The sequence below is a fragment of the Canis lupus genome, chromosome 27 (genome assembly GCF_048164855.1).
Source record: "Canis lupus baileyi chromosome 27, mCanLup2.hap1, whole genome shotgun sequence".
Classification (NCBI taxonomy): Eukaryota; Metazoa; Chordata; class Mammalia; order Carnivora; family Canidae; genus Canis; species Canis lupus.
In genome coordinates, this window is record NC_132864.1 from 31,311,696 (window position 1) to 31,336,230 (window position 24,535).

The window sequence follows — 24,535 nt, forward strand, 5'->3', positions numbered from 1 at the left end:
CTTTCTCTTCATCTGTCTATGAAGGGTCGACGATCAGAAGAGATGGTCCACAAGGGGCCCCTCTTTTCCTGCCATGCTACCTGGTGAATGCGTGAAGCACCTTCGGGTCTCTTCTCTCCAAACTCAGGCCCTGCACCTGGCTTTGGAGAAGCATTTATTGAGGTCCTGGCATATGCTGAGCTGAGTCCTCTTTATATCACTTGTTTAATCTTCTCACAACAGCACCTCAGGAAGGTATTATGCCCATTTTAGAGATCAGAGAACTGAGGTTCACTGGTACGGTTGCTCCCCGGTCACATAGCTGCACAGCGCAAAGCTGGAGTGGAGTCCAGGTCCAGCTGGTGCCAATGCTCACCCTCCCAGTGTCTCCAGGAAATCTCCTGGGAGCCCCTAATCCCCTATATATTATCACTTGGGCTCAGTCAGCAATCTCCTTGTCCCACTGCAGGCACATGCTGCTCTGGCTCTTTCTGAGTTAAGCCAGGGACTAAAATGGACCAGTGTAATGCTCCTCTGCTAGGGGCTTTCTGATTTATGCACCCTTTTCCATCTGTGCCCTCCCCACGACCCCATGGAGATGCTGCAGGGCCCCCTCTGGCTCTTCTAGCCTGCAACTCTGCCGCAGTGAAGTCCACATTAAATATTAATGGGACAGCTCCTGGCACTGCTATGACATCAGTTACTGGGCTGTTTGGTGAGGGCTGTGGCTGCCTTTCCAAGGTGAAGCAGTGACCGGAATTCAGCTGGCTCAAATGGCATCCCAGGGGGCTGGCTGTAGGACTCAGAGAAGATGGTGCTAATGTAAGGAATGGCAGGAGTCCAAAAGTCTTCCTCCCATCTCCCTGGCTCCTCAGGGCCTAAGTGGCATCCTGATGCTAACATGATGCATCCAGTTATTTGGCAAGTATTGACTGAGCACCTGTTGTATGCCAAGCACAGTGCTAGGTTCTGGGGATACAGCCATAAGTGTGACAAAGGTCCTTGCCTCCTGGGACTCCCTGGCTGGCAGAGGAGAGAGAGACAGTCTCCATGCAGAGGGCCACAGCAGGTGCCCGCTCCATCCTGAGGCCGAGGGATCCTTCCAGAGAAGCCAGGGTTGTGCTGAAACCTGAAGGAGGAGCCCGGGTTAGGGAAAGAGGAGCTAAGTGTTCCCAGGCAGAGGGAACAGGATTGGAGCTCACATCCTGGTTCCAACCCTTCCTAGCCATTTATTTGCAAATTGAGTTCCCACCTCACAGGATTGCTGTGAAGAGTAAATGCAGGGCAGCCTGCGTGGCTCAGCGGTTTAGCGCCGTCTTCAGCCCAGAGCATGATCCTGGAGACCTAGGATCAAGTCCCGCATCGGGTTCCCAGCATGGAGCCTGCTTCTCCCTCTGCCTGTGTCTCTGCCTCTCTCTATCTCTCTCTGTATCTCATGAATAAATACAATCTTAAAAAAAAAAAAGAGTAAATGCAGCCATGCTGGTGACAGCACGGGGCTTGGGGCATCTTGAGAGCTCAGGGGTAGCTATTAGGAAAACAGTCCTGTGCCTTCATGTAATCCCTTTGCTCTGCCAGGAATCCTGACCCCCATTTGGTGAGTAGGGAAACTGAGGCGTGGAGGGGCAGCCTGACATGCCCGGGGTTATATTGTGGATTAGACTCCAGGCACATGCATGACCCTGGGCTCTGACTTGGGCTTTTTGCCATTTGCCAGCCCCTGGCATGCAAGCAGTTGTCTTAGCTCAGTGAGACAGAGTCTCACCAGTAATCCCAGCGAGTTCCTCAGCGGCATTTCCAAGGCCCATCTCAGCCTTTTGAGGTAAGACTCCAGCTGTTCCAAGGATAAGCCTAGGTCTTGGTTTTGGAGGCCTGGGCATAGACCTGTTTGTGCTGCTTACCTGCTGTGTGACCATGAGTGAATGACTTTGCCTCTCTGAGCTTTGGTGCGCCATAGTAAATACTATTACTGCCTGGGTCTCTGATTCTCTCAACAGAGCTATGGCAAAGGAATTATATTTAATTCCATAATAAAGATGAGGAACCATTTTCGGGGGGGGGGGCAAAATGACATGTATGAGGCCACACAGCAAGTGGGTGCTGGATTTGGAACCAGGCCCATCTACCAGCAGCTGGTCATCCATCCACCATGCTGTGCTGTCTCTCAGAGTGAGAAAGCCAACCTGAGTTGTCTCTAAGACGCTTGTTGTGAGTCTGTGATCCTGTGAGGTCCCAGCTGCCCCCAGGCTTTTAGGGCCCAGAGATTTCATGGGGAGGGCATTTCAGGTTGGGCTGATCCTCCACCTGTCCCAGTAGGCAGCACCCACCCTCTCCCTCAGCACAACCTCATTCTTCCTGGCGGAAGCCCAGGGTATCCAGCGTGAACAGCAAGCATTGTTGCAACAGGCCCATCTTACAGAGGTCAAAACTGAAGCTCAGAGAGGTACAGCCCCTGGCCCAGGCTTCCCCAGCTACTGTGGAAGAGCAGGATTTGAGGAAGGTCTGAGTAACTCTCAACCCGGGAGACCTCCTCTGCCTTTCAGCCTCCTCTGACCTGCAATCTTGCCTTCCTCCCCCTTGCTCCTTCCCTTATCTTATCTCCCACCCAGCTGTCAATTAGTCAGTTAGCTGTCCGCCAATTAAAAGTGCTCTGCCTCCTGAAAGACCTTGCCACTCGCAATGAGGGCTCTAGTGGAATTTCTGCAGTACGCGAGAGTTGTGGTCAGATTCAATTAAGCATTTGTGGAGAGGCGCGTCCCGCCCGGGGGTGGGGGCTCAGATGAGGAATGATTCCCCAGTGTTTACATTCTGCAAGGGAAATGGCAACTTCCTTAGAAAGTGGGAAGCAGGTGGTGTAGGTGACAGAGTGTGAGCTTGACAGAAAGACCTGAGTGCACATCCTGACTGCCCCTACTAGCTCCATGTGGATCAGACTCCAGGCTAATGACCGAGAGTAAGTGAGCTTCAGTTTCCCTATCCGTTGGAGTGGATAGAAGGGGAATCCCCACCTCATCGTTGTCATGAGGATGAAATGAGACTGTATGTGAAACTGCATAGCATCATGCTTGATGCCTAACAGCTGGCCAATACACATCACCTTACCAAAATAACTATGCACGAGGTGGATATCAGAGTCCCGAGGGGAGCTGGGGGAGGGGCAAGTGCTTCCTGATGAAGAACCTGGAAGGCTCCCTAGAAAAGGTGAGGTCCCAGCTGGGCATCAAAGGGCTTCAAAGCAGAGGAAGAGGCAGCAGGATGGGAAAGGATGTTTGAGTTGGTAGAAACTCATGGGTGGAGTCTGGGAACTTGGTGAACCTAGGATGCTCAGGGAGTAGGTCATGAGCATGGAAAGGTGGCCAAGGGGCATGTGACCAAAGGCCAGGAGGGAGGAACTTATATCTTTTAAGCGGAGAATGGGTCCTACCTATGACCTGGGTGGGCCTGCACTGTGTCTGTGTCTCCTGTGTCTGCAGAGGCCAGGCCCCTGGGGTCAGCCTTCTCCTATGGCTTTGGTCCTCCCAGGTCCCTTTGCTTCCTGAGTCAGGGCCAGCCCACCATTCTTGTCTGGAAGAAGACAGAGGGCTGTAGCAATCTGCTCACCTCCTACAAACATACTAGGTAGGAAAAGATGGTTTTTAGCACAGTTGCCTAGCAGAAACCTTGGTGGAAACTCCACGATCCTTTCCCTTACTTCCCAGGGTGTGGCTTAAGTAGCAGTGGCGGGTGGTTATGCTCACAGCTCAACAACCAAAACGTTCTTAGGTGTTCAGGGGCAGCAGTGGAAAGAATGGTGAGGGTAGAATGGGTCTGGACGCTGGCTCCTGCCCCCTGCTGTCTGTGTTGCAGTTGTGCAAGACACTTAACCTCCTTGGGCCTCGGTTTCCTCGTCTGTAAAATCGGAACCACAATACTGACCTAACCTCACTAAATGGGCATGCACTGGGACACTGCTGCCCCTCAGCCTGCTACTTGCTATGGAGTAGGTCCCTGTTGCCCTCCTCCACTCCACGTTTTGACGGGGTCCAAACACTGGTCCTTTGAAGCCTCCCTGTTTCATCCTCTTGAGTTGCCATACCGTTGTTTGCTGAACCGCCACCGGTGAAATATCCTACCATCCATCAGCGCAGCCTCCCATTTTGCAGACAAGAAATCCAAGGCTCAGAGAGAAGCTACAGCACTCTCATGCCACGCAGCTCACCTGGTTCCACCTCAAGTGGGAATCACACAGAAGCTTGAGGCAATTACCCAGATGGTTCCAGCCAAAGGATCTAGAAAATTCTGGTTAAGAAACACAAGCTCCTTGACCATCTGCAGAACTGAAGTTAAAAGCCCTTTTTTGCCCTTATTCTAACTGTGGTCCCTTGGGGGACAGCTTCGCCTTCTTCCCTCAGAGCTGAACTCCTCTGAACCAGCTTGTGGGGGGGTGGGTGCTGAGAACGGGCTCTGAGCTCTCCACTGGCTCACAGATTGTCGCTACCAGGACATTTTCACACTTCATAATACCAAAAGCTGCGTTTGGGAGCTGATCTGCTCCTGAAGTGGGCTTTGACAGAATAGTGGAGGACTCTGGATGGTCCTGAAATCTGTGGGCTCCGGCTGGTCTCAGAGCAGTGGGTGGGAAGGGATAGGATGCAATTTGGGATCAGCAAAAGGACACTGGGGCCATAACAAATGACAGAATGTGGGCATGGGTGGGAGGCTATGGGCAACCTTTCTAGGTCTCATTTTCCTCATCCATATAATGAGGATAACGACCTCCTTCCAAGAGTTATAAGGATTTGGTGAGATAGTTAATATGAGGGGAAAACTGTTGAACCTTGGCCAGCTACTGCTCTTGCTGGTGGTGGTGGTACCATTGTTTGGGGTTGGCAAGACTGCCTGGGCAGCAAGAGGTCTGCATTTGGGGAAAAAAAAAACCACTAAAATCCTATCTGCGTGACATGAATCTGTGGGCAGGCAGCACGTACTGCTCAAGATGGTAACCATGCCGACAGTGTGAAAGCCATCTTTCCAGAGCAGTACCTAGGTCTCCTTTGTAGTATGTCCCTTGGTGTCCAGACTTCTCAGGGAGCTCGGAATGTCCCAGAGTACCCGAGGGAAAAAAAAAACAAAAAAGCAGGACGTGCCTTTTCTGGGTCACCTATTCACTCAGCTCTGGCGAGGGTTCTGGCATTGCTTTGGAAATCCAGTCCTGCAGGAGGAGCAGTCATCAGCCCTTGCTCAGGGTGGGATGCAGCAAGGAATCATCTGTTCTATGGTCATGATGGCTGGTGCCTCCCGTGTGCTGCCACGGTGCAGGTAAGGAACATAGGTGCTCTTGCTGATCTCCGACCCAAAGAAATAGGTATCGTTAATCCTGTTTTAGGTACTTGTCCAAAGGTACTCAGCTGGTAACTGGCAGAGTAGAATTTGAAACAAAGTTCAGATCCTTCTTCCCCAACATGCACACCACTCACATGTCCTTGGGTAGCCAGGGGCAGTTTGCTCTGTTCCCTGAGCGAGACCCTGTACCAGATGAAGATGCAGCAGACCTGGCCGCTGCACTGAGGATTTGCTCTGAGCTCTGGGCAACACAGTGTGTTTGGCCTTAAGCATTAGTCTCCTTGACCTGGTTTGGGGGCTCTCTGGAGCTGTTCAAAGGCCATGTTTACTGATGGGACTTAGAGCCCTGGGAGTTGATGTCCTGTCCAAGGCAGCTGTCCTGAGCTTTATTTATGAGAGGCTTTCAGGAGTTGGCAGCCCTTTCCAGAGGGTGAAGATGGGTGCTGGTCAGAGCCTACAGGTAGGGGGGCTTGTGGGTACTTTTTACAATCTGAAGGACCCTGAAAGGGAGTCACACCGTGAGCCCCCCCCTTTTTTTAAATTTTATTTATTTATTCATGAGAGACAGAGGCAGAGACACAGGCAGAGGGAGAGGCAGGCTCCATGCAGGGAGCCCGACGTGGGACTCAATCCCCGGTCCCCAGGATCACGTCCTGGGCCGAAGGTGGCGTTAAACCATTGGGCCACTTCTCAGCTAAAATCACAGAGCAGCTGTATGACTACTCAAATCATGGAACATTTTTAAACCAGTTTCCTCATCTGTAAGATGGGAATGGAATCTGTACCTACCATACAGAGGAATCTGTACCTACCTTACAGGGGAATCTTGAGGGAAAAAAAATATACCCATTTCTGCAAAGCTCCTTGCCCAGAATATGGCATATGTTCTTTCAAGAGTGGGCGTGGATGAAGTCACCCAGGAGAGGATGGAGTAAGAAAAGCAGAGGGCCTGGGGCAGAGCCCTGCAGAACCCCAGTATTTTAGGGCAGGCCGAGAATACAAGCCCACATAGGAGACCAGAGAAGAGGAACAACAGAGCAGCAGAGGGAACCCAGAAGAATACAGGGTCATGAAAGCTTGGAGGAGAGCCTAAGAAGGGGGAGCAGTTGTGCCCAGTGTATTCAAAGGGGCCACGAAGGTGAGAACTATGAAATGACCTTGGAGTGACAATAGGAGGCCACTGGTGGCCACAGTGAGAGGGAATAGAGTAGGAACAGACCCAGAATATACTGAGCTTGAGGGATGGTGGGAGGTGAGGAAGTGGAGGCAGCGAACTTTGGTAAAAAGGAAAGAAAAGCTTCATGGGAGAACCAAAGCGTCCCCCATTTGACAGAATTAGAATGTCCTAGTCTACCTAATTTTCACTGTTTTGAAATCAATCTGAGCCCAACATGACCAGAAAAGCTAGAAGGGCTGTAACCTCTCTAAGAGCTGGAATGAACCACCGAAATCCTCCCGTCAGCACTGACCCTCCTCCCACCTCTCACTGGAACCCCATTTTCATGGAGGGTGGGGTGGACAATTAATTATCATTTATCATGTTCTTTAAACATATCCACCAGGGGAAAGATCAGCCTAGTTTGTTAACCTCAATTCCATTCGTAGTTAGCAAAGGTGACTCTTTAAAGCACGGTGAGGGATCCCTGGGTGGCTCAGTGGTTGAGCATCTGCCTTTGGCTCAGGGCGTGATCCCAGGGATCGTGTCCCACGTCGGGCTCCTTGTGAGGGGCCTGCTTCTCTCTCTGCCTATGTCTCTGCCCCTCTCTCTCTGTGTGTCTCTCATAAATAGATAAAATCTTAAAAAAAAAAAAAAAGCACGGTGCAACCTGCAGTGGGAACCTTCTCCCAGATGCACACTCAAATCCTGTTTCATGGGTACTGAGGTCCTCATTATAGCATCACAGTGAGGGGAAGGTGGCTCAGAGGCAGGAGACCTAGTATGGGGACCCCAGCTCTAACTCACTGTGCAAACTGAGGTTCACCTCTTCTGCCCCTAGTTTCCTGCCTCAGTTTCTCATGGGATAAAGGGTCAGATGACAGTGACTCTAAATGTCCTGGCACCTTGGACATTTTAGGATTTCTCTTCTACGGTGCATTTAACAGTCTTTCAGGTTTAATTGCTAGATAGTAAAACTAAGGTCCAGTTCCTGTCTTCTCCCTGCAAATGCATCTTACTCTTCAGAGCAAGATTCTTGGCTCAAAATACGACTTCCACACCTCTTCTGGTTCCCAGGGATCCAGGGATAATGAGTCAAATCTTCAGACTGGCACTTAAAACACTCCATTATTTCATTTTGCCCAACCTCATTTCCCACTGCCCACCTCTCAGATTTTCTGTCCTCACTGCCAAGCCTTTGCCTGTGCTGGACCCCACTCCCTTATACCTTTTCCGTCTCATCTCCCACAAGGTTCAGCTTACCTGCACTTACGTATTTAGATATAGCTTATGAGACAAGAGGATGTATCCTTATTCTGTAGCTACTCCTTCCCCCAGTGCTGAGCACGCAATAAAATTCTCAAAGAGACTAAGGTCCCTTCTCCTGTGCTACCCTTGGGATACCCTTGTACTTGGGTGAGGCTATGTTTCAGTCATTGAGATTTTCCTAGTTTGTCCGAGGCCCAGCCTCTGGGCCTGGCATGAGCGGCCCTCAGCAAAGAATGCCACAAGTGGGGCGCCTGGGTGGCTCCGTGGTTGAGCCTTGCCTTTGGCTCAGGGCGTGATCCTGAGGTTCCAGGGCTGAGTTCCGCATGGAGCTCCCTCCCTGCAGGGGGCCTGCTTCTCCCTCTATGTCTCTGCCTCTGTGTCTCTCACGAATAAAAATAAAATCTTAAAAAAAAAAAAAATGCCACAACTGGGAGGGCTTAGAGACCAGTCAGCCCATCCAACCCCCTCTTTGCCACAGAAGGAAGTTCAGACTGGGTTTGAACTCAGATCCTGGCTTCACCACATACAGGCTGTTTTAACCTTGAGCAAGTCATTAATCTGGCTTGAAAATGGGGAGACCAGCTGTGCCCACCTGAGGGGTGTGGGTTGAGAGGATTATGTTTATGCCGATAGGTCGTGGACATTACTCCTCCCAGCCCCCCCCCCCCCCCCCCCGTCCCTCCTCTGGTGGAGGCCCAGGGCTGCAGCCCGGTGGGTGTGAGAGGCGGGCGGGGTGCAGTCCGCAGAGTCCAGACCCGACCGTGCCCTGGGCAGCACAGATGCTCCCGGTGCAGGGCGCGTCCCCACGGGATCTAGGCCTGCAAGGCGGCGGGGCGGTCCCGGCCCGCCCCCTGGGGCACACGGCCTCCTGGCTTCTCAAACCGTACGGTTATCTGCTTTTTTGGGTCCTTCTCAAGGCAGACCTCCAACCTGGCCTCAGAGACGCCCTGCGAGGAGGAGCCATGGCACTGAGCTACCTACGCAGCCGCCGTCACCGCGCCCCCTCCCGGGCCCGGGCCCGGGCTCCGCAGTCCCCACCCCACTCCCTTCTCCCACCTCCACCTCTGCGGCGGTAAAATGCAGCACTCGCAGAGCGCCTGCGCAGCTCCCGGCCCCGGGGGGGGGGGCGGCGGCGGAGGTGGCGGCGGCGGCTATTTATAGTAGGTGACGTCACCTTGAAATAGACCGTTAGGGCCGGCCCGCCCTTCCCCCCTCCCACTCCCGCCGCTCCCCGCCGCCCGGCCCGGCGGCTCCCACTGCGCAGGCGTCCTCCGCCCTCCCATCCCCCCCCGCGCGGCCGCCTGTCCTCCCTCGGCGGCGGCGGCGGCGCGAGCCACAGCTTGCGGGGCGAGCCAGCGAGAGGGCGCGAGCGGCGGCGCTGCCTGCAGCCTGCAGCCTCGGCCGGCCGGCGAGCCAGTGCGCGTGCGCGGCGGCGGCCTCCGCGGCGACCGGGGAGCGGACGCACGGACCGGCGAGCGGGCGAGCGGGCGAACGGTGCGGGCGCGAGGCGAGGCCGAGCCACGAGCGACATGGGCGACCGAGAGCAGCTGCTGCAGCGGGCGCGGCTGGCCGAGCAGGCGGAGCGCTACGACGACATGGCCTCCGCCATGAAGGCGGTGAGCGCGCCGGGCGGCGTAGGGGAGGGATGGGCGGCTGGGCGGCAGCTCCCTCCGGGCCCGGGCCGATCCCGCGACCTCGCTGGGCGCGGCCGCCCGCCCGGAGCCCGCGCTTCCCGCGCCGCGCCGCGCCGCCCCGCCCCGCCATTTCCTGCGGCCGGGCCGGGGTGGGGTCGGGGGGGACACGGCCCCTCGGGCACGGTTGGGCCACAGTGGCCCCTGGCGGGCCGGGTCGCCGCGTCCCAGCTCGGAGCCGGGGTGGGGGGAGGGGTGCCCGCACTCCTCGTCCTAGACCGTTCCGCCCCGGCCGGGGCTCCCCTCCCTTTCGCCTGCCTCCGTAACCCCAACTTGCAGTACGGAATCACCCAGTGAGCGGCTCCCCGCCTGCCGCGACCTCGGTCGGCGAGATTCCGATCCGTAATACGCCCCGCCCGCCCGCATCGTTCGCGTTCCGTCTTCCCACGCCTGGCTCCGGCTTTGTGTGCGAAGACCCCCCCCCAACCCCACCCCACCCCACCCCGCCCCCCTGCAGTCTAGACGTGCACGCCAGCGCGAGGGCGGAGGGCGGAGGAGCGCGGCGGGTGTGGGACCCCACTCCCAGGTTTTCGAGGCAGCGGGCATCTGTCCGGAGATCAAATGGGACGTGACTTCTTGGCAAGACAGGGCTGTCTGTGCCTTTGCCTTCCCGAGACCCACCCGCCTCCCTCGTCCCCCCTCCCCCCTCCCTAGATTGATTCTGCAGCTTGATTTCCGGCGAAGGAGTCGTGCCCAGCCACACCCTAGCACATACCGTGATCAGGCACCTGCATAGATGAGTCCCCGTTATCCTCTTACTGCCCCTCTGTCTTCTAACTTTATTTTACGTTTTCTCTAAATGAACATTACTTCTCCGCGTCAAGGTCACACAGTGGTAGAGCTACAACTGACGGCCACCAACCTGCTATGTTCAACCAGTGTACCTCATCCTCCGGAGACCTGGGAGGATCCGCCTGGGCCCCACCTTAGACCTAAAGATTCTGCAACTCTAGGGGTAGGACTCCGAAATCTACACCCTAACCAGCGCTTATGGCCATCTTTAGCAGGCTGAAGCTTGACAATTACTCGACTTAAGGCTCGCTTGTCCTCTTGCTGGCCTTGTGACATTTCTCATTCATCTACAAATTGAGAGGCTTGCTAAAATTTCAGAATCTTTTGAAAAGCTGCTTTTTCAAAAGCTGCTTTTAAGGCTTTTGATATTAATATCATTTGAAATATGTTGAGGAGGTCAGTATTTAGGATTAACCCGCTAAGGAAGACACTTGAAGAGGTATCTTTCCTGTGGTGTCCTTGTTACACATGGCACTAGGTGTGTTTGGAAACCACTACTGCCACTCATTTGTTGATTCATCGGTGATCCTGATCCGAGCACTGGCATGGTGTCACGGGTTAGATAGTCTAAACCAGGGACACTCTAGATCTGGGATCTGAATGAAGTCTTTATAATTCAGGGGACCTTCTTTAAGGACGTAAATGTAAAAATATATTAATTTTGCAAATTTTACAGAAACAACTGTAAATGTATTTTCTCTGAAGGTTCTGAGCTTAATTTCCTTTGGGATAAGAGCCACTTCCGTTCACACAGCAAGCCACACTTGAATGAGTGTCTTTTTCCCCAGTAACGAAGTGGTAATAGGATTGTGCAGGCTGAGGCCTCTCTAGACGTTTTAGTGAGGCCCTTGTTCACCCAGTGAATGGGGCTTAAATAAAGGTGAGTTGAGTGTCTAGGAAGAACATTCTGGAGCTCTGGGAAACCTGAGGCACCTTGAAATGGGAAGTAGGGAAAGGGTTGAAAGATGTAACTAGAATAAAATACAGTTTAGAGAGAAAAAAAATTGGCTTTCTGGTCTTCATAAGCAGGCTTGAATCATGCTATCCTGTAGCTAGAAACTTAGGTTCACAGATTTTCCCTGAGGCCCAAAGGTAGCATTTTGCAAACTAATAGACCCTTCTGTGTGTTGAGAATCTGTAATATCTATCTGAAATGATTGATGGGTTGGATAAGCCATCCAGCATTGAAAAATCAATCCAAGCTCCAATGATGTCATCTGAGAATTGTGATCAATCATTCCCTCAATGTAATTCCTTTTAAAAAGTCAGAAATTCTTTTGTCATCTAAATTAATGGAATATATTCATTGGAAAGGACTTTGCAAGCTTTAGTGGAAGACTGTTTCTTAGGCTTTACCTATTAAGTTGATATTTGTACATTCTTAATGTCCTTGGGGAGACTCAGTCCCCATTTTATTAATATAGTAGGCTTAAAGTAGAGCTTTGGAAAAAGGGAAACTCCAGTAACCCTTTGGGTTTATGTGGGCTTTCTTCAGGGTAGTGGAAGGGAAGGTAAGTAGACTGCTCTAGGGTAGATGGAGCAGCACGCCCGAGTGAGGAGATGTTCTGATGTCACCACTCTGTAACCTCGAAACTTAACATCTCTTGGCTTCCAGTCCTTTGCAGGGTAAAACTAGTAATGTTGGGGTTACTATCAAGTCATTTTTCTGTCTTTATTCTTCTAATTTGTTTTCTGTTCTCTTTATAATTTAAATGGTCACCTAATAATAATGCCTGCCTGTAATCATTGATGTTCATATCAGCATCACCTGGAGGATGGTGTCGGTAAGCTTTAAGAAAAATCATGCGTATTGGAAACAATGGTGTTGCCTCAAGTCACTTGAGAACCGAAGTTCCCTGCCTTACCCCATCCTTTGAAGAGGCAAGAAATGCTTCTGAAGTGAAGTAAAGGAGGGTCTTCAGGATCTCTTCATCTCCTACCTAGCAGCTTACAAAGAGTGTAATAGTGGGAAGAAGCATTGTGAAAGATTGTAAGAACTTAGGTCCTCTCTAGGCTGGGCTTGGAATGACCTTACCCAAATCGTAACCTCTGAAAAACGGATACTATACCATCTTGTGAGAAAGTGAAATAAACTGGAATAAACCTGTAAAGGGGGATGAAAGTGTCCGTGCATTAGACTCAGTGATTTAAGGAAAGAGTGTAAATAACCAGATTACTGGTGAATGAATACTCGTGGGTAGACGTAATTCATTCACATCTCTTATTGCCTTAAGTCATCTATTTTATATAGATTGTAATTTTGAGTTTATAAAACATCAGAATTAGTTACGAAAGCATGGTGTATTTTAACATTGATACACAGTTGATTACAAAAGTTGGCAAAGAAAAACAAAACAAAACAAAAAAAAGTTGGCAAAGGACAGAGAAATACATCTGAAGGCTTGAAGAATTATCTATAGAAACCTTGAGTGCAGGAACAAAGCTGCAGCTTAAAGAAACAGCCTGAGAGGAAGAGGCACTTGGCCTAACCAGTGGCAAAAACTCTTATTCCAACAGCTGTGAGTTTATGGGAAGTGGGGGAATGAGCAGGTGGTGTATAAAAGGAGAGCTCGGCTGAGTTGCTCAGAGTGAGACATAACCCGTGTTGCAGATATTAGAACTAAGGATGATTTTGAGGTGTACCAAAATTGTGGTTAGTGTGAAATCTTAAAGCCACATCAGTGCTGTAGTTAGAAATACATATAAACTAGGGAGTACTATTTCCCACCAAGTGGTCATTTGTAATGTAAGTATTGCTTTGCCATATACTGGCTGAGGAAGAAAAGGTTCTGGATTCTTGCAGTAGCCTGAATTAAAAGGACTTCAGATGGTGAATAGTTCAGAGCCTTGCCTGGAATTTCATATTAGTGGTAGATGCAGTGCCACATTTTCAGAAATGGTTTGGGAGGAGACACCCCAAATGTGTTTCATCGAGTTTATGGAACTTAATCATTTTCCGAATAGCCATTCAGTAAATGGTTGCTGTTACTCCATGTGTACATTCTCAATTTTCATAACTCTGGATGGGCTAACTCGGGATAGTTAACTTCGTTTTACAAATGAGATTTATTTATTTTATTTTTTTTTAAAGATTTTATTTATTTATTCATAGAGACAGAGAGAGAGGCAGAGACACAGGCAGAGGGAGAAGCAGGCATCATATAGAGAGCCTGATGTGGGATTCGATCCAGGGTCTTCAGGATCACGCCCTGGGCTGCAGGCGGCGCTAAACTGCTGCGCCACTGGGGCTGCCCTACAAATGAGAATTAAAGAGGTTAATTTTCTCAATGTCAGGTTGTAAAACCAAGATTTGAACTCTTTAATTTAGAACTCTCACTTTAACCTTGCAGGCCCTTTACACAGGTGGGCTTAGTGAACAAGTAATTTCATCTATCAGAAGTCATTTTTGCCAGGTTTGACTTCAAACAGAATCTACCACTGTGGTTCTTAGCTATAGCAGGGGAGTGTAAAAGGCAGTCTAACACATGGGATTTGCTTGTTCTCCTGAAGAACAGGAGTTGTCTTTTTTTTTTTTTTTTCTTAAGCTTAAGAAGCAAAGTATTAATTGAATTTGAATTCTTGCTATGAATTAAGAAGTGCAGAACTATGTTAAGTTGTACTTGGGGTATTTTAAGAAATTGCTTGGCACAAGTTTTAAGTACATTTTATAAGCTGATGAGTCCTAACATTTCATTAGCTGGGTTATTGGTAAGATTCCTCCCAGTATCCAGGTTGGAGCCACCTGTCTTCTACCCCACCCCCCCGGGTGCTCTTTTTGCTCCTGGCTGCAGTGGCTTTTCCCTCGGGGTCGGGGGTGGTGGCACTTCCCTGCCATCGGAACCTGGCATAGCTTCTGAAGCTTTTGGTGCTGCTGCCTCCAGGGATGGTAGCATGCAGTAATGCCATTCAGATGGCTTGTATTTAATCCCTGCCAATTCCTACAAAAATGTTCAGTTTTGTCAAGAGGAAGAAAAGGCAGTCTCTCCATGATACAAAGGTGGCTCTTTTGACTAATGTTAAGCTTTGAGTGGACATTAACTACCTGAACTCAACTGCTCTAAGCTTGAAGTGTAGCTTCTCTTTGGCTTTCTAGAACTGCACCCTCACCCTGGTGAGGACAGGGAGCAGTCTTTCCAGGCCTGGGCAAGTGGTGACAGATGGGTACTTTACCAGCTTGGGACTAGGCAGTCCTCACTTTGAAGGTAGTAAATTGGGAAGAGTCTGCCAAAACTTTCATCCCCTGCCTCATGTTTTTTTTTTTTTTTTAAATAACAGGACTCTGCCAAAGAAGCTTGAAGATTTTATGCTGTGAATATGTTTACCTAATTGTTCCTGAGAATTATTTTCTCCCATTGTAAACTCTTCTATCAAAAGCAGGCTTGTTGGTAGCAAGTGGGTGTGGGTAAAAGTATAAAAGATGGGCTATAAAGGATGGGAGTGCCCTTCAGAAGTAACATTTACCCTGACTTTAGTGATGCGGCCTGGCAGTCCAGGGGTGGCGTTTTTTGTTTGCTCAGTATTACTTTTGAAGTTGAATGTTTCCCAGATTAAGAACTTTAAGTTTCCCAAATAGTCCCTGTGCTATTTTTGGCAGTGGATCTATTTTTACTCACAAACACATAGTTTATTGCCTGGTGAGTTAGTGGGAGGAGGCCCTTAGGGATTTTTGAGTAAGCGAATGGTGTCATAGGAAGATAGATGAGTTAGTAGCCTATCAGGTTATTTGTAACTTAGTACTGCTGTGTAGTCTCAGAGCAGAGGAAATGGGGTGAAATGAGTACCCACCCCCACCCCCTGGCTGGGAGCTGGTGCAGCCAAAGGCAGCAGTATGGTATGGACATCAGTCAGATGGCTGGCCTGGCCTGGAGTCCAATCCTTTTTTTTTTTTTTTCTGGAGTCCAATCCTTAAAGGAAGTGGAGAGATGGGCCTTTTTAAATGGGGACTGGTCTGGTGACTTAAGGTTTTCAGAGACTGTAAGTGGGATTAAGTGGGGTGGGAGGTGGGCAGGCAAACAGGAAGGCAGAAAGGCTGTGAACAGAAGTGAGAAGCCTGTTAGAGTGGTGCAGCCGCATGAACTTAGTGTCTGGAATGGCTGGCTGCCCTGAGGATAGCTGATGTGTGGCAGAAATGAGGGTGTGTTGAAACTGGTTGGAGTAGAGAGCAGATTGAGAACCACTGGGCAGGTCTGTCTTGAAAATTCTGTCTTGTTTTTGCTTCATGTTCCCAGTTAGAAACCATTTGGAAACTTGAAATTGTAAAGCTGCACTAAATCATCTCCGTAGACTACCACATGCAGGTGACCATCCAGCTGCTTTAGTATCCGTGTGGTTGGGACTAGTAGTTTTTGTTTCCTTTCCATTGCACTACATTGCCTCCCAGTGTCTGCTGCTCTTAGTGTGTGTCCAGACTATTCCTTCGCTTTCCTACCTCCAGTATGGAATTGGAAATATTGGGAACTGATGCTGACTAATACTAATAAAGGTTATTTGTCCTAGGTATCACCAATCAAGACTGGCTGCAAATCTTGTTTGTTTTAATAGGCCATCTGATTTCGCCTCAGTCTATACTTTTCCAATCTAGGGAAAGCTCAGTTTCCTTTCGTTATCCAGTCAAGTAATGATCTTCCTCCCATAAGTTTCCCTTTCTTAACTGAGTTGTAACTCAAGAGTATTAAAAGTACTATTTAAACGTATCCAGTTTTTTCCTAGTTAGGGCCTGGCTGGGTTCTAAGAACAATGCTTGCTTAGCTGTTAGTCACACTCAGCTGATGCTGATAGTGATTCATTCAGACTGGCAGGAACCCAGATGATTGTTACATAAACACTAATATTCCTAGTAAATGATTTTTCTTGTGAAGGTGTCATACATATTGCCCAGTAGCCTTTTTGGGTAGTTTATTCCTGATGCAGAAGGGCTGCATGAATTCTTGAAACACAGATACAACTAAATTTCATTTACATTGATAACAACCTCATGCCTTCCCACACCTTTTTATTTTGCTCAGGAAAAATGGAATCCTAGAATATTAGAACTGAAGAGGTCCTTGGAAATCATTTAGGCCATTGGCCCTTAGGTTACTTCTGATCCCCAGACAGCGTCATATAGCTAGTTCAGGCTAAACCCCACAGCTTTCTTAGTTTTGTTTTGTTTTTGTTTTTGCTTTTGTTTTAGTAATGATACTGTCCATTGTACAAACACCCTGTGTGATATGTAAAGATATTTCACATATACACTCAATTTTAAAGATACACTCTGGGGAGTTACGTTGATATTTCTTTGTGACAATCTGATAAGCAGCTTTATTAGCCACAGGGTGAAATCTTAGTGACTCCTTATGGATATCATTTGCACTTTTATGTCAAGTGCCCTTAGATACATTTACTGCAGGATCTAAGAAACTCTTAGTTGTGTGCTTGCCTTCTGTTTTACTGAATATTGTCCTGGAAAAAGTGACTCATTTGAGAGGATTCAACAATCTGAGATTTGTCAGAGGATCAAAGTCGGAATTTTGATTGATAAGGGTTCTTTCTTAAAAGACCAAATTAACAAGTATCTATAAAGTCTCTATATTCCCAGTAAACAAATGGGAGTGTTTGAAGAAACTCCCTGGAGGAGAAAACCAATAGGGTTACAGGTCTTCACCTGGATTTGAAGGGAGCGTGGATTTGGGGTTAGAAGATTACCCAGGACTGGGGCAGATAACCTAGAAAAAGTGAGGGGACCACTCACATCTGTGTGAGGAGGAATGAGGAACCTGGTATGTAGGCAGCCCTCCTGGGGATGGGCAGAGGCAGCCTGTGGCCAAAGACCACCCTGAAGAACAAAGTGGGGTTGGGTTGATTGAGTAGGCAGAGGAGGAAAGACAATCCAGGCTGGGGATTTGCAGCAAAAGAGTAGGGGTGCTGGGGCCAGGGAAATAGGAAAATTAGAAGATAAAATTGGTATTTTTATTGGGGAAGGTGTTGCTGGTAGACAATGAAGAATGTGGCCTTTACACATAATGATTATATTTGTTGCTTATGTTCTTGAATTAATTTTTTTGATCTTTTTTAGAATTTCTGATTCTCCACTGCTCAGTCTTTCAATCCATGTTAAAGCATGTCTGTTTTGATATGCTGTTAATAACTTTCTCCCCTGAACCTGGCTTTTCCCCCTGTCCCTCAATTTCAGGAATTTCTTTTTTCTTTGTTGAGTGTTTTATGGTTTCCTAAGAGTTTTCTTTTTTTTTTCTGAAAATTAAAGACCTTTACCGGTAAGTCATAATTAAGGAATTCCCCTACTTTATAGAGGGCAGTTTAGAAAATTCGTGGCTTTCCTGGACCACAGACCCAGGTTTTTCTGATTCTAGGTCTGTATTAGTTTCCTTGGGCTGCCAAAAAATGTACCACACGCTGGGTAGCTTATTTTTTTTTTTAAGATTTATTTATTTATTTATTCAGAGAGAGAGAGGCAGTGACACAGGCAGAGGGAGAAGCAGGCTCCATGCAGGGAGCCCAATGTGGGACTCGATCCTGGGTCCCCAGGATCACACCCCTGGGCTGCAGGTGGCGCTAAACCGCTGTGCCACCGGGTCTGCCCGCTGGGTAGCTTAAAACAGCAAATTATGCTGTTGCATTTGGGAAGGTTAGAAGTCCAAGATCAAGGTGTCAGCAGGCTGTACTCCTTCTGAAGGCATTAGGGAAGAACCTTTGCCTCTCTCTTAGCTTTTGGTGGCTCTTGATAATCCTTGGTGTTTCTTGGCTGATAGACACATCACTCCAATCTCTGCCTCCATCATCACATGGCATTCTCCCTATGTTTGTGTGTCTCCAAATCTCCCACTCCTTATAAGGGCACCAGTCACTGGATTTAGGATCTAGCCTAATACAGGATGACCTCATCTTGACTTGATTACATCTGTAGAGGTCCTGTCCCCAATAAGGTCACATTCACAGGTCCAAGGGTTAGTACTTCAGTGTAACATTGGGAGACACAATTCAACAACACAACAAAGTCCAGCGCCCTTAGTATTACATACATAGCTGGCTTGCTTGGAGTTGGCATCATGAACTACCTAAAGAAAGTTACAGCTTGTAAAATTTAACATTTCTCCTTAACATAATTGATGCTTCCATCCTTGATGGCCGGTCAGGGTTTCCTGTTAGGTAGGTCAAAGTAGAGCTTATAGCTGAGGAACTTTGCTTCCTTTGAGCAGCGGCTAGGGACACGTTACTGTCACTAATGATTTGGCAAATGAATTGTACGATCTTAACTCTTGATATAATACCTTTTGCAGAATAACTGAACCTCAGGGGTTTTTCATCCCCCACTAGGTACCACCACAATTTTTCCATAATTGTCTTTATCCCCAAACCTCTGCAAGATGAAGGCAACACCTTAAAAGACCTGAATTATGAATTTCTCAAATCCCTTATCACTGAATATTTTATTTCAAGTATTTATTCTTCTTTTTAGACTACAGTCTTCTTTCAGACAGGATCTATGTCTGACTGGTTTGTCTCTAGCTTGTCTGTGCTGGTTGCTGATGAGGTTCAAAGGAACCTCATCTTTCTAAGATTTTTGGATTTGAATCTTAGTGTTTATCTTTTGGGGATTTTGCAGGTGACAGAGCTCAATGAACCTCTTTCCAATGAAGATCGAAACCTCCTCTCTGTGGCCTACAAGAATGTGGTTGGTGCCAGGCGATCTTCCTGGAGGGTCATCAGCAGCATTGAGCAGAAAACCATGGCTGATGGAAACGAAAAGAAATTGGAGAAAGTTAAAGCTTACCGGGAGAAGATTGAGAAGGAGCTGGAAACAGTGTGCAATGATGTCCTGGCTCTGCTTGACAAGTTCCTCATCAAGAACTGCAATGATTTCCAGTATGAGAGCAAGGTATTTTATCTGAAAATGAAAGGCGATTACTACCGCTACTTGGCAGAGGTAGCTTCCGGGGAGAAGAAAAACAGTGTGGTCGAAGCTTCTGAGGCTGCCTACAAAGAAGCCTTTGAAATCAGCAAAGAGCACATGCAGCCAACGCACCCCATCCGGCTGGGTCTGGCCCTCAATTTCTCCGTGTTCTACTATGAGATCCAGAATGCACCCGAGCAGGCCTGCCTCTTAGCCAAACAAGCCTTCGATGATGCCATAGCTGAGCTGGACACACTAAACGAAGATTCCTATAAGGACTCCACGCTCATCATGCAGTTGCTGCGAGACAACCTCACCCTCTGGACGAGCGACCAGCAGGATGAAGAAGCAGGAGAAGGCAACTGAAGAGTCTTCGGGTCTTAGGCCCTTCCCTTCACCCACCACCCCCCATCATCACTGATTCTTCCTTGCCACAATCACTAAATATCTAGTGCTAAACCTATCTGTATTGGCAGCACAGCTACTCAGAGCTGCTCTCCTGCCCTTTGGGAAGCAGTTTCAGATAAATCTTCATGGGCATTGCTGGATTGATGGTTGCTTTAAGCCCACAGGGGCTCCCTTTTTCCGAATTGTGCAGACAAGTGCGTTCTGAATGAGGCATTCTACTATGCCTGTTGATCTATGTGAAATCCAAGCAAAAGCAATGGGGAAGTTTAGAAAGGAGAGTTAGCCAACATAGGCTACAGTTGATATTTAAATGATCCATTTAAAACAAGCTGATAGTGTTTTGTTAAGCAGTACATCTTGTGCATGCAAAAAATGAATTCACCCCTCCCACCTCTTTCTTCAGCTAATGGAAAACTGTTAAGGGAAGCTGATTAAAAAGAGACCACTTGCTCCTTTCCATCAACTTTATAAGAAACTGTTTAACGTGAGGTTTCAGTAGCGCCTTGTTTTGCCTCTTTAAATTATGATGTGCACAAACCTTCTTTTTCAATGCAATGCATCTAAAGTTTTGATACCTGTAACTTTTTTTTTTTTTTTTTTGGTTGCGATTGTTTAAGAATCATGGATTTATTTTTTGTAACTCTTTGGCTATTGTCCTTGTGTATCCTGACAGCGCCATGTGTGTCAGCCCACGTCAATCAAGATGGGTGATTATGAAATGCCAGACTTCTAAATTAAATGTTTTGGAATTCAGTGGGTAAATAAATGCTGCTTTGGGGATATTCTGTCTATGTGTGGTTTTCATTTCCCCCCCTCTCAAGGAGCTCTCTTACCAGGTTACCATTTTGAATCCTGGTTTTAGTTTCAAGCACCGAAGCATTTTTAGCACAGTAGGTTTTCCTGCTCTCTGATTCCAATACACATTTTGCAGTATACACATAAGACTCATGAGTTTTCAGTTTTCTGTGAAACCATTCCACATGGCCTCTCATCCACTCTTCCTGATAACTGGTGCTTCTAGTATGGAAGCTGAACAGACCAAAATGCTCAGTCTTCCTCTGTACAGCACCTGATCTGGTGAAAGGCCAAACCTTTGTTTAACTTGGGAAGGTGTAGCTTGACCCACCCTACTGAAATGTTGGTTGATATTTAACACTCAAGGTAGATACCGTGTCATACATGTCCTCATTTTCTTCATACCCTTTATTAGATATAATAAAATGGGTTCCTGAAATAAGGTTTAGTTAAAAAAAAAAAAAAACTTTGAGTATTCTTTAAAGTAGAAGAACTTCCATCTGCACTTAAAAAAGGAAAAGGCTAGACACCTTAAATTCTCTCCCATCTGTCTACCCCAAGTCTTCTCTTTTTTTTTAAAAAAAACTTTTATTTATTTATGATAGTCACACAGAGAGAGAGAGAGAGGCAGAGACACAGGCAGAGGGAGAAGCAGGCTCCATGCCCCAGGAGCCTGATGTGGGATTCAATCCCGGGTCTCCAGGATCGCGCCCTGGGCTGAAGGCAGGCGCTAAACCGCTGCGCCACCTAGGGATCCAAGGCTTCTCTTGAGGCTTAGCATCCCTAGCTAGACTTCATTCTCTGGTGATAGGGGCTCGAACCCCTCGAATCCCTCGCAGTTCTGCAACTTGGTGCCCAGAACCAAACGTGCTTGTTAAGTGGATTGGTTCAATTTCACAAAGGTGTTAAGATACCTTTCTTAATCTTGACTAAAGCTTGACACTGGATTGGTGAGAATGGCCATGATCCAGTCTCTGTCCTTGAGCTTCGATTGTGGTGGAGCACAGACCTTCTAAGCCTTAGAAGTTTACCCTGTATGCTTATCCTGAAGTAGAGGTATGACCCATGTGCTCCTAACATACTAGAAAGCCTGTTTCAGGTTGTCCTAATTGCTAAAGTGGTTATTGAGTTTCACTTTAGTTAGTAGGTCAGGGTTTTTTTGTTTTTGTTTTTAAGATTTTACTTATTCATGAGAGGCAGAGACACAGGCAGAGGGATAAGCAGGCCACAAGCAGGGAGCCCAATGTGGGACTCCATCCCAGGTCTCCAGGATCACACCCTGGGCTGAAGGCGGCGCTAAACTGCTGAGGGCCACCCCCACCCCCACCCCGGGCTGCCCAAGGTCAGTTATTTTAAAGCTACCAGCTTTATGTGGCCAAGATACTTAACTGTTATAAACCTGTAAACATTAAAACTCGACTACATTTGAAATGCCCTTCACAGAAAGAGCTTTAGGAAAAGAACTCATATTTTCATTTCATAGGTGTTTTATGAAATTTCGTCCCCACCTTGCAAATGAAGAAAGCTGAGGTGCAGAGGTTGTGAGTGAACCTTTGGCATTCATGCAGCTGGTAAGCCAGAGGATGGCCTAAGACTTCTAATCCAGAGTTCTAAGTGCCCTCCTGGGTTCTGACAGTGTCATGCTACAGGCAGCCTTGACAAGCCACACAACTTTTTGAGACTTCTATCTCTTGTTTTTTAGTAAGTATAGGATTTGTAGTATGTTTTCATTCAACTCAAAGTACTCTGTAAGGCATCTTTGGGAACGGGAGTATGGGAATGTAAGCACACATAATTACACTTCAGCCCCGCAAGTGATAAATAGTTTTGAGAGCACCTGGGGGAACTATAGATTACATATGCCATATACCTGGAAGGCTTCTCTATTAAAAAAATCAAATCTTTCGTTTTGCACACTCATGTTTTAAAACTTGTCAGGATAAATTTATGAAATGATAGGGTCGTCTCAATGTTACAGGAGGGGTGATGAAATGGCTTTCCCAGAGTCATACCGGAAAATTGGTAATAGAACCCAGACTAGCATCCAGATTCTTTAAGTCCTCTTTACTATGCTCTTGGGATGGAGAAGGAAAAATGTGGCATACATTCCATTCTGGGGACACTTTCACTGCTTTTAATGTTTTCATTTGGAGTTGAAGGAATTCTACTAGCCCCGTACTGGTTTCCCATTTTCCCCTACAAGCCCAAAGCTTTTTCTTCTTGCTCCTGAAATATTTTTCTTCTTTTAATATTCTCCTTGCATTGCCCCAACACCCAGATATTAAATTGGTGCTGTTGCTTCAGATTTTCAGTAACTCCTCAAGCCCTGCTCAAAAAACCATTTGTTTCAATTGGAAGAAAGGATATTGGATTCTTTTTTTTTTTTTTTTAAGTTTGTATTTTAATCATCTAGTGCTCATGACAAGGAGTGCTCTTCTTAATTGCTATTACCTATTTAACTCCCTCTCACCTCCCCTCTGGTGACCATCAGTTCTCTATAATTAAGAGTCTGTTTCTTGGTTTGTCTCTTTTTCCCTTTGTTTGTTTTGTTTCTTAAATTCCACATACGGAGGATCCCTGGGTGGCTCAGTGGTTTAGCGCCTGCCTTTGGCTCAGGGTGTGATCCTGGAGTCCCGGGATTGAGTCCCACATCAGGCTCCCTGCATGGAGCCTGCTTCTCCCTCTGCCTGTGTCTCTGCCTCTCTCTCTCTCTGTGTCTCTCATGAATATAAATAACATCTTAAAAAAAAATTCCACATATGAGTGAAATACAGTATTTGTCTTTCTCTGATTTATTTCACTTAGCATAATCTCTAATTCCATCCCTGTTGCACATGGCAAGATTTCATTCTTTTTTTATGACTGAATATGGCTGTGTGTGTATCACATTTTCTTTATCAATCAGTGGACATTTGGGCTGCTTCAGGGTATAAGATTCTTGATAATGGAGCTATTGTCAGGTAAAAATGTTTGGCTATCTTAAATCTCTCCAGACTGGGGAGTCCTAGATGTCTCTTGGGTCTGTAAATGAGGCTGTACTCTGACTTTGGGGTCCGCCACACCATCTTCTATACATTCTTACAGACAGTTTTCACTTCTCAGGAGACCCTCCAGGGAAGCACAAACCCAGAATCACAGCTGGCTGGGACTTAACAGATCATCTTCCTTTATAAAACCCAGTCATTAGGCTGATGAAAACAACCTTTTCAAATACCTACTATGTTCTGTACACTTTAGGTGTGTGGTCTCTGGATCTTCATGGCACCCCTGGAAGGTAGGAATGATAATTTTTTAACATGAGGAAAACAGGTATCAGGTGGTATGAGGTACACAGTAAGAGTAATACTGAGATCAAAACTGAGGCAGTCTTCCAAGGCTCTTTCCACTATACCATGTTTTTAAAATTTCTCTCCATTTGGAGAAAAGGAGTCGTAGGAAAGTACAATAGCTTGCCTTCCTTCCTCTCTTGTCTCTCCTCTTCCTTTTCCAGTCTATCCACCATCCCACTCAAATCAAATCCTTTTTTTCATATCAGAAAGGGAGACAGAACATGGGAGACTCCTAACTCTGGGAAACAAACAAGGGGTGGTGGAAAGGGAGGTGGGCAGGGGGTGATGGGCACTGAGGGGGGCACTTGATGGGATGAGCACTGGGTGTTATTCTATATGTTGGCAAATTGAACACCAATAAAAAATAAAAAATATATATTTAAGAAAAAATATAAATAAATAAATAATCCTTTTTTTCAGGCCTAATGAAATGCTGTCTGTTATGAAACCTCTGATCTGTCTGGGAGCCTCCACCGGTGACTTTGGATTAATCTTTGCATTATTATTCTGAATTCCTGTGCACCTCTACTGGGCCATAGAACTCTTGTGCATAGTGGAGTAAGGGCTCCAAGATTTGGGTGAGTTAAAGAATGAAGAAATCCACTGTCAAGTTCATTTTCCTAAAGTATAACTTCCATGCCGTTTGGGAAGGCAGAGACTGTACCAGAGAGGAAAGGGAAAATAATATTTGCTGACTGCCTTCTGTGTGTGACTTAAGAGTCACCCTGCTAAATGGGGCTTTACATACATATTGAAGCCAACAATCCTGTGAATGAGATTATAGCTGCAGTTGAGAGGCTCAGTGAGGAACAGACTTCCACGTGGTCACACAGCAGGGAAGTGGCAGAGCAGGTCCTGTGCAGGTTCTTTTCATGAGCATGTTGTCTTCAGGCAGAGACTGGAA

The 24,535-nt window shown here is 47.3% G+C and overlaps 1 protein-coding gene and 1 long non-coding RNA gene across 2 annotated transcripts in view; both read left to right on the forward strand.

Annotated features, from left to right (window-relative positions):
- Positions 1-9,067: 9,067 nt before the first annotated feature.
- On the forward strand, positions 9,068-20,287 carry YWHAH (tyrosine 3-monooxygenase/tryptophan 5-monooxygenase activation protein eta). The gene is made up of 2 exons (XM_072803369.1): positions 9,068-9,342; positions 18,812-20,287. Exons 1-2 carry the CDS (start codon positions 9,256-9,258, stop codon positions 19,463-19,465), a joined length of 741 nt encoding a protein of 246 aa, XP_072659470.1. The 5' UTR covers positions 9,068-9,255; the 3' UTR covers positions 19,466-20,287.
- A 3,735-nt stretch (positions 20,288-24,022) lies between these two features.
- The window catches only part of LOC140619624 (uncharacterized), a 47,433-nt gene continuing 46,920 nt past the window's right edge, over positions 24,023-24,535 (forward strand). The window contains exon 1 of the long non-coding RNA XR_012019499.1: positions 24,023-24,209. This is a non-coding gene — a long non-coding RNA (uncharacterized lncRNA). The remainder of the gene's footprint in view (positions 24,210-24,535) is intronic.

Bases quoted from the DNA above. Each gene is read 5' to 3' on its own strand.
- YWHAH (XM_072803369.1), top strand. From the start codon at position 9,256: ATGGGCGACCGAGAGCAGCTGCTGCAGCGGGCGCGGCTGGCCGAGCAG. The intron at 9,343-18,811 runs GTGAGCGCGCCG...GGGATTTTGCAG, and splicing joins TGGCCTCCGCCATGAAGGCG to GTGACAGAGCTCAATGAACC.